The sequence below is a fragment of the Malus domestica genome, chromosome 06 (genome assembly GCF_042453785.1).
Source record: "Malus domestica chromosome 06, GDT2T_hap1".
Classification (NCBI taxonomy): domain Eukaryota; kingdom Viridiplantae; phylum Streptophyta; class Magnoliopsida; order Rosales; family Rosaceae; genus Malus; species Malus domestica.
Genome location: NC_091666.1, coordinates 8,937,345 through 8,947,118, shown reverse-complemented (window position 1 = coordinate 8,947,118; position 9,774 = coordinate 8,937,345). Strand labels below are relative to the sequence as shown.

General features: G+C 37.4%; 1 protein-coding gene and 1 non-coding gene across 2 annotated transcripts; one reads left to right on the top strand and one right to left on the bottom strand.

Annotated features, from left to right (window-relative positions):
* The first annotated feature begins 5,255 nt into the window (after positions 1-5,255).
* On the top strand, positions 5,256-6,518 carry LOC139196782 (uncharacterized). Its single transcript, XM_070823124.1, has one exon. The coding sequence runs from the start codon at positions 5,256-5,258 to the stop codon at positions 6,516-6,518; it is 1,263 nt and encodes a 420-aa protein (XP_070679225.1).
* LOC114824275 (small nucleolar RNA R71) lies at positions 5,463-5,569 on the bottom strand. Its single transcript, XR_003772415.2, has one exon. It is a non-coding gene; the product is annotated as a small nucleolar RNA R71 (small nucleolar RNA).
* Positions 6,519-9,774: the final 3,256 nt, after the last annotated feature.

Below are 9,774 nucleotides of genomic sequence, written 5' to 3'. Positions count from 1 at the left end.
ATCGTCCAAGAGATCTGTACCTCATCGTTGCCTGCTTCTATCAATGTTTGCGGACCGGCTAGGCCTGGAAATCTGAGCCATATCTTGGATGACTCGACGGGAATGTAAGGCTCTTTAGCTTCTTGCTTCGTCATCTCTCCTTCTACACTCTTCATCCTCATCCTCTTCCATCTCATTTTCACCCACCTGGAGATTGAACATTTCTTCCGCTTGCTTAAACAATTATTTCTCTTGCTCATCGATTTCCCACAACATCCTTGAAGAAGACATTGTAAGAAGGAAGCAGAAACTATGAATAATGATAGAGATTTTGATTTTGGTGTGTGATTTCTTAGGTTGGATGGTGGGTTATATGGAGGAAAAAGAAAGGATTAGGTTGTAGATAATGCCACGTGGCTTGCCGTCATTCATTAAAAATCTGATCGAAATTTATCCTCAAATATTGTAAACAGATTGTGACATGTGGCGCGATGTGTTTGGTTAAAAATCTTGTCGAAAATCTATCCTCAACGATTCTGAAAATGTAATGACACGTGGCACGATGACATTGGTTAAAAATCTTATCGAAATCTATCACCAAAAATTGTATTTTAAGATAATGATACGTGGTGTAACGAGAACGATTAAAAATCTTATTCGAAATTACAAATAAAATTATTTTGTATTTTGTATTTTTTTTAGATAAACGATGTTATCTATACTAAGGGATGAGGAAGTGGGCTAAGCCTGACAATAGACTAGCAATAATGTAGTTTAAATTCGCCTTTGCTGAAAATCGAACGTAAGACCTCTCATTTACAAGTGAAGATGAATACCATTAGACCGTAGTACTAAGTGGCTAGATATGGTGTGTTTTAAGAAACTAAATGCAATCAATCAAAGGGATGTATCCAACCCATAAAAAAAAAAAAATCCTTTAAACAATGAATTAAGAAAATGGGATTCAAATTCCAAATACAAGGCAAAAAGGATTGACATGGGCTTCCTGACTATTTCTTTATAAAAATAAATAAAATATATCAAGTAATATCATAGTTATATAGAACCATGACATAAGGCTGAAAGTGAGTGAAAAGTGTTTCTTTCAACTGCAATAACGACAGTCACGGAAGATGATGCAGGAAGAGATGTGTACTAATATGATGGTTTACAAAGAACGATCTTTATTCACCACCATAATTGTTTTCCACGTATGAGTGAAATCATTGATTTTTTTTTCCAAAGAAATTATTATTAACTACAAAGAAACATATTTACAAACGAAATGTCCAACTACAAAAAAACATAAACAAGCAAAAAGACCGGCCAAACAACAAACTAATAAGAGCCCAACTAAACAGCTGAGGCCGAAAAACAAAAAAAATCAAGAAGTTCGCTACTACCGCCTCCGCCGAAACAGTGCATCTCGACCTGAACAAATCCATGCTCACCATCGAACATTGCCTCACCAATCGCATCATACCCGATCTGCTCTTTGAGGACAGCCACAAAGTAAAGATAACCAACTAAAGAAAATTAGTCGGCTATCAAGAAAACAGAAGCCCATGGAACACCTGCCAGACACGGCAGATGACAGAGAGAAGGTGGTGGTGTTGGGAACACCCGAGTTGGTTGAAACACCAAAATTCTATGCACCATCTCTAAGGCAAGTATGGCTGAAGATCGAAACTTAGATGAAGGGGGAAAAGGGATGTCAGTAAGATCAGAATAGAAGGGGAAATCAAGATGAGGAGGAGGAGGAAAATCTGTAGAAAAAGGGAATAGAGGAGACAAGAGGAGACAAGAAAAGAAAGGGAAATTGGCGACTGACCCCAGCCAAAGTTAGAGTTGGTGCCATCGATTTTGAGCAAAATTGAAACCCTCACAAAAAAAAATGGGGAAGAACTCTCAAGCAAAGGAAAGCTCTCTCACGGAAGGAGAGAATGACATAATTTCTACAACCGGTGCTCTTAGGAAAAAAACAACATGATCAATTCTCCTCATTTACAAGTGAAGCTATGAATAGTTCTCCAAGCTCATAAATATCAAAATCTCACCCCTGTAAGTTATGAAGGAATAACCAAAATCAAACCTAAAATTTTAGAGCTATCCCCTTCTTAAAACTTCATACATTTATCATCCCTAATTCCTAATTAATCTTTCCAACAAATAACATAAGGTCTGTAAATTTCTTTTATTCTGTATAACTGTTTTTTTATACTCTTCTCCTCTATTCTACATCTTACTTAAGTGTTAGGGTTTGTATATTTTGTATTGGTTCTCTATATTGAATTCAATAAGCCTTTTAAAAGAGGCCTCACATAAAATTTTGGCTCTGTCACTTATAGGAACTATGTTGTTTAGAGCCACCCCTATACAATATAACACTTCAACGATAAACCTGGGATACATAAAGACATGTGTTCATAATTAGAGGTTCTCTTTTCCAGCTTGGTTGTATCACAACTGTGGAGACATAAATTAACCACATTTAATAAGAGAAGGACACATGGACTATATGCTCAAGATGACGGTTTTACCTTTGACGTAATGAGTAGACCACAAAAGACTTTTTAGCCTAAATGGTCCCTAAAATTGGCATAACTCCTCACTTTGGTCTTTGACAATGAAAATTGATAGAAATGGTCCTTGAGTTTGTCCACCGTAAATCATGTTGGTACTTTTGTGAAAAATCTTTCAATATCATCACTAGGTGGAAGGATTGGTTTGACAAAAAATACCTTTAAAAAGGTGGTCACGTGATCATTCACATTACAATTTAACGAGGAACTTAACAGATTTTTCACGGAAAGAACAAAATGATGTACGGTGGACAAACTTAGGGACCACTTTTATTGATTTTCATTGTTAAGGATCAAAGTAAGAAGTTATGCCCATCTCAATGACCATTTTGGCTAAAAAAAAAAAACCAACCACAAAATTACCCTAAGGGATTTGCCCTAAGGTAATTAGGCCTTTATGGAACTAACGGACCAAGGGCTCTTTGGGCAGTCAATGGCTCATATTATGTGCTACCTGGGCCGCCCACAATACATCCTGCCATTGGGTCATACCCAGTTATCACTCATATATTTCATGCATTTATACCATCCATTTCTAAAGTCTTTGTGATGTTTTTGTGTTAAAATGGTTGCATTTTACCTTACCTTGTGTTAGTGTGCAGTTAAATTTGCTTTAAGATCAATTTCAAGCACAAAAGGAGAAAAGGAAACAATAAAAACAAACAAAAGAATAGGAAGTGGGATGAGGCTTGTCTTCCACTTGTGGCCTTAATGACTTGGAAAAGAGTTGCCTTTTGTTAAAGGCAAGGAAATAAAACACATGGAGGAGAAGTGGGAAAGAAGAGAGATGTGGAAAAGAAGGAAGGGAGCACGGCAGAGTGAGGATTAAGTGGAGCACTAGGAAGTGGGATGAGTTGGCCTTCCACTTATAGCCTTGGTGCTTGATCATATCATGGCCCGATTGTTTAAGAAAACAAAGGCAGAGGTGAAAGACAAAAACAAAGGCAGAGGGAGAAAGACACGGAGAAAAAGAAATAGAGAGGGCAGGGAGCAAAAGAAGCAGGGAGCAACATAGCAGAAAAATAAGGGAGCCGCAACTCCACATGGAAGAAGGGCAAATAGCTTCTCTGTAAAAAAAAGGTTGTCTCTTTCTTTGATTCTTCATGGATAATTTCTTATGTATTCAAATAATTATGTGTAACTAATTTCCTTTTGCTAGAGTGAGGCCATGAGCCGCAACATGATTACGTAGATTTCTCTTTCAATTGCTTAAGTGTTGTTACATGCTTGCTTTGATATTTTCAATCTCTAAATTAAACTATCTAAGTGTCTTGATGATTGATCACCATTAGGATGCTTAGAAAAGTCATTGGATGCAATTTTGAACGAATGTCACGTTAAAATTGGTTATGCTTCTTGTGATTGAGGATTGTAATTTCTCCTAAAGTAAATATCATACTCTTAGGGATTACATGGTTTAACAAAGGGATTTTCATCAAGATTAATGAATCATTATGTTTATATTTAATCCAAATGTCATGGATAAATTGCATGTAGTGGTATGCGTTTTAACTTGAATGTCACAAGTAAAACATACACAAGGAAAACCCAACCTTCAAAGCATATGTGTTTTCGATTACTTAAGCAATTGGAAGAGCTACGTAGGAGTGTTGTTGGTAAAGGTTGAACTCTAGCATATTGTCAATCTATTTTTCTTCAATCATTTATTTTATCTTGAATTTTCTCATTTACTTGTTTTGTTTAGTTGAATCATTATTTCTATAAGCCATTTCCCTTTTTAAATGTTTGTTTACGTCACATACAATAGTATTTAGTTTTGTTGAATTAGTGTAGTTCTTAGAGAAAAATAAGTTAAATACACAAAAACTCGTAAATTGTTTATATCAGTCCTTGAGGAGATCGACCTTGCTTGAGTCATTCTATACTACAAACACTTGTTCTCTTGCAAGAATTTTCTATGGTTTAACCTTTGTTTTACAAGTGGTAAAAATCACCATCAAGAAATTGGCGCCGTTGCCGGGGACTGTGCCAACAGTTCCCGAGCTTTTGTGTTTATTTTTCTTATGCCTATGTTTATGTCTTATTTTTATTAATCTTTAAAATAAAAAAAACAGCAATTAATTTAGTTGAGTTTCAATCTTTGATTAAGTGCAGTGGATGTGTGGTGTGAGATTTTTGTCTTTGCTTAACTAACTAGTGGTTGCCAATTTGCATAAACTGTGTTTTTGATTCATCTAGGTTTACTTACTTTCTTTTCCTTTTTGTTGTTTAGTTAGTTTCTGTTAAGTTTTATTTTATTTTACTTTTATTTTTATTGTGGCTTAATATTTCTGTTGTTTGTTCAGGTGTAGTATATGGTGATTGGAACAAGGTCCAAAAATCAAGTGCTTATTCCTTACGACCCTGAACCAGAGAGAAGTGCAAGGAAGTTAGCTAGAGAAAAATATTTAGCACAAGATTCCAACCTTGGTGATACTTTTCTTAAGGATTTGTTCCGTGATCCTGAGAGCAGCACATCTATTTTCCAACCTTTGGCACCAGTTGCACACATGGCCCTAGCCTTACCTGCAGCAGGTCAACCTTTAAGGAATTCAGTGGCGGCGAGAATCAATGCAGTGCCTGCCAAGGTGCATTATATATCCAGATGTGGAAGATGGGACAACCTTTGAAATCAAACCTCACATCCTCAACATATTGCCATCCTTTCATGGGTTGCCAAACAGTGATCCCAACATGCATTTGGCTGATTTTATTGAGGCATGTGACAACACCATAATCAGAGGTTTCTCTTCTGAAGCTATCAAGTTACGCTTGTACCTGTTCTCTTTGAAGGACAAAGCCAAGGCGTGGCTGCATTCTCTGCCTGCTAATAGCATTACAACATGTACAGAATTGCAAGAAAAAATTCTCAATAAGTTTTTTCCTTCTTCCAAGACTCTTGCACTCAAGAAAGAGATATTGGCTTTCGCTCAAAAGCCAAACGAGTCTTTCCATGAAGCTTGGGAACGGTATAATGAGATGTACACAAAATGTCCTCATGCTGGGTTTGATTCTAACCTTCAAATGAACATATTTTATGATGGTCTCAATGCCACCACCAAGAGTCAAGTGAATGCATCTGCTGGAGGGTCACTAATGTCAAAATCAGCAAAGGAAGCATTTGAGTTATTTGATATGATGGCTTCTGAATCCCAACAATGGACAGAAGAACAAACACAAAAGAGGGGAGTTTTTGAGATTTCTCAGAGTTCTCCTAATGTTTCTGCTCAAATTGCTCAAATGGAGAAGAATTTTAATGCCAAGTTTGCTGCCTTAATGCAGGTCTCTTCCATGCCCAATGCCCAAGAAGCTTGCATCATTTGTAGTGAGACAACACATGACATCACTCAATGCCCCAACAAGGATAGCTACCCTGAGCTTGTGCAAGAGCATGTGAATATGGTGAATAATTTCATTAGACCCAGAAGTGAACCTTATTCCAATACATATAATCCTGGGTGGAAGAACCATCCCAATCTTAGTTGGGGTGGCAACCAACAGCCACGTCAATACCAACAGTCTTACCAATCAATTAGTGAGACTAAGAAACCATCTCTTGAAGATCAAATGTCACAGCTAGCTCAACATATGTCTGCTCTCTCTAATAGCACCAACAATTTTGTCCAATCCACACAAACTAGCATTCAGAATCTCACGGCATCAGTGGGGAATTTAGAGACTCAAGTTGGACAGCTTGCTACCATGTTCAATGAAAGAGAGAAAGGAAAGTTCCCAAGCCAATCTGAGCAAAATCCAAGAGGGATGGAACATTGCAAAGTAATACGGACATTGAGAAGTGCTAAGAGCTATAACAACAGAGAAATGGTGCACCATGAAGCCGAAGTGGAAGAAGCAAAGCTTACTGAAAGTGCACCGTTAGCTGCAAAGTCTCGATTAGAGGCTATTTTTGCAGCAGGTATTCCAGATCCTAGTGTAAGTGACAAAGTGCAATCTTGACCCAACTTTGATGTAAACAAGGAAAAAGGCCTTGGTAGTTTATTTGCACTTTCTGACAAGCAGGTGACCCGGGTTCGATCCCCGGCAACGGCGCCAAAAATTTGATGCGATGAAAGTTAAGCACTCAAATTAAACCCTCTTATTGTCAAATTGTAGTATAAATGCAAGTAAGGATCGTTCTAAACCGGGGATTAGGAGGGCTTGCTAAAACCTCTAAACTTACTCAAAAACATAAAAACAAAGTTAAAAACGTTTGAATAGACTCAAGGGACTCAAAACAGATTTTAAAGACTCAAAATAACTTAAAAACAATCAAAACTGCCTAAAAACACAAACTGGGCAGATTTGACTCTAACACAACTTTGGACGAATTTAGTGTTTTGACTTAAATCAAAACACTCTAAAACACAAACAAAACATATTTTAAACACTTTGGAACAAGAAAGTAAAATGGGGGTTTTGATTTGGATGAATTTGAAATAAACAAGCAAGTTATAAAACTAGGCAGATTATAAAATGAATTTGAGAAATAAAATGATGGATGGATTAGTTAGAGGTCCGTTCTTCACACATGACACACTTGTACATGAATCGATTTCCAATTGCTTTTCAATAAACTATGATGCTCAACACCCCAGATTAATCGTGATGCACAAATTAACCCTCAGATTTTCCTTTACTCATTGAATTGGATGAATGCATGCGACAACCCAAATCATTCTCTAAAAGTCCCCTATATGAATGGATAATAGAGATACAATCAGAGATCATTACGTTCAATGAAAATCATAAGTGTTGACGAGGCAATTATAACTATGAATGCATGATACAATTGCCAAGAATTCAATTAACGCGATTGTGATAAACAACCTTCACTACTCATGAATATAAACTTGTAACGATTAGGTGAAACTCATTTATATTCTAGCATCTAATTCATGCATGAAAACTAAGTATGCATCCTTAATAAGCATACAAGAATCAGTTATGAATAAAATAGATAATTGAATTGCAATCACAACTTATCAAATCACAATTGGAAGAAATCAATTCATATCTCAAGCATGTTCATGGCTTCAAACTTCCCCCTAACTAAATAGGGGTTTAGCCACTCATAATTGCAACAAAATTAGAAAATAACAAAGTAGACATTGAAAGCAAGAACGAAGTACACCTAAAACGCTCCAAAGTTCCAAGCTTGAAACACCAAGGACCTTTGTTTTCACCACCTTGTATTGGCTTTCGCTCAAAAGCCAAACGAGTCTTTCCATGAAGCTTGGGAACAGTATAATGAGATGTACACAAAATGTCCTCATGCTGGGTTTGATTCTAACCTTCAAATGAACATATTTTATGATGGTCTCAATGCCACCACCAAGAGTCAAGTGATTGCATCTGCTGGAGGGTCACTAATGTCAAAATCAGCAAGGGAAGCATTTGAGTTATTTGATATGATGGCTTATGAATCCCAAAAATGGACAGAAGAACAAACATAAAAGAGGGGAGTTTTTTCAAACTCTTTGAAGCTATCAAGCGTCCTCTTGAACTTGAAGAGTGTTTTCGTGTTGATGTTTTGGATGGGATTGTGCATGCAAACTTTGCCTCACGATCATCTAACGATGAGCTGTTAACTTGCCTCACCAACCATGATGCTACTTTATCTATGGAAGAAAATGTGGTGGACGTCATTGCTGCATTGGATAGTGCACTAATTCATAAACCAAAGTGGCGACATGTTTATGAAAGCCTTGGAGTGCCTAAGCAGCCCCTTCTTCCTTCAAGTGAGCAAGCTCCGAAGTTAGAGCTCAAGCTACTGCCGAGCCATCTTAAGTATGCTCATCTCGAGGTGAATGAGACCTTGCCTGTTATTATTGCTGCTGATCTTAATGACACGGAGGAAGACAAATTACTAAGAGTTCTTCGCAAGTATCAAGATGCTCTGGGGTGGACACTTGCTGACATAAAAGGCATTAGTCCAGCTTTGTGCATGCATAGGATTTTTATGGAGGCTGGGACTAAACCAACTGTTGAAGCTCAAAGACGTCTAAATCCGATCATGAAGGAAGTTGTAAGAGTTGAGGTGATGAAGTTGCTTGATGCAGGTATCATTTATCAAATCTCGGATAGCAAATGGGTGAGCCCGACTCAGGTGCTTCTAAAGAAAACTGGTATTACTGTGGTGAAGAATGATAACAACGAGCTTGTACCCACAAGGATGACCATCGGATGGCGAATGTGTGTTGACTATAGAAAGCCAAATAACAACACTAGAAATGATCATTTTCCGCTGCCATTCATTGATCAGATGCTCGAGAGACTAGCTGGTCATTCTTTCTATTGTTTCTTAGATGGTTATTCAGGGTACAACCAAATTCCAATTGCCCCTGAGGATCAAGAGAAGACAACGTTTACATGCCCTTTTGGTACATTTGCATACAGACGAATGCCATTTGGATTGTGCAATGCCTCTGCCACTTTCCAACGATGCATGATGAGTATTTTTTCTGGAATGGTTGAAAATATTGTTGAGGTTTTTATGGATGACTTTTCTGTTTTTGGTAATTCTTTCGATATATGTTTGGATAACTTGTCTTTGGTTTTGGAAAGATGCAGGGAGACTAATCTTGTGTTAAATTGGGAGAAATGCCATTTTATGGTTAAGCATGGCATTGTGCTAGGACATATAATTTCAAGCAAAGGAATAGAGGTCGACAAGGCAAAGATTGAGGTGATTGCCAAATTACCACCACCAACTTCTGTGAAGAATGTGAGATCTTTCTTGGGACATGCTGGTTTTTATTGAAGATTCATCAAGGATTTTTCCAAAATTAGTCATCCTTTTTGTAATTTACTTGCTAAAGATGCTTGTTTTGATTTTAATGCAGATTGTCATGATGCTTTCAACAAATTGAAGGATCTTCTCACATCAGCCCCAATTATAACAGCTCCAGATTGGACCCTTCCTTTTGAGCTCATGTGCGATGCTTCCGATTACGCTGTGGGTGCTGTCCTTGGTCAGCGACGTGACAAGCTCCCCCATGTTATATATTATGTCAGCCGCACTTTGAATGATGCTTAGCTGAATTATGCCACTACGGAAAAAGAATTACTTGCAGTGGTATTTGCTCTTGAAAAGTTTCGATCGTACTTAATTGGTGCTAAATTCATTGTGTATTCTGATCATTCTGCTCTCAAGTACTTATTGTCTAAAAAAGAGGCCAAACCACGATTGATTCGATGGGTCTTTCTCTTGCAA

What these genes read in the sequence shown, in the direction of transcription:
- LOC139196782 (XM_070823124.1), top strand. Translation starts at nt 5,256, where the DNA reads ATGCATTTGGCTGATTTTATTGAGGCATGTGACAACACCATAATCAGA.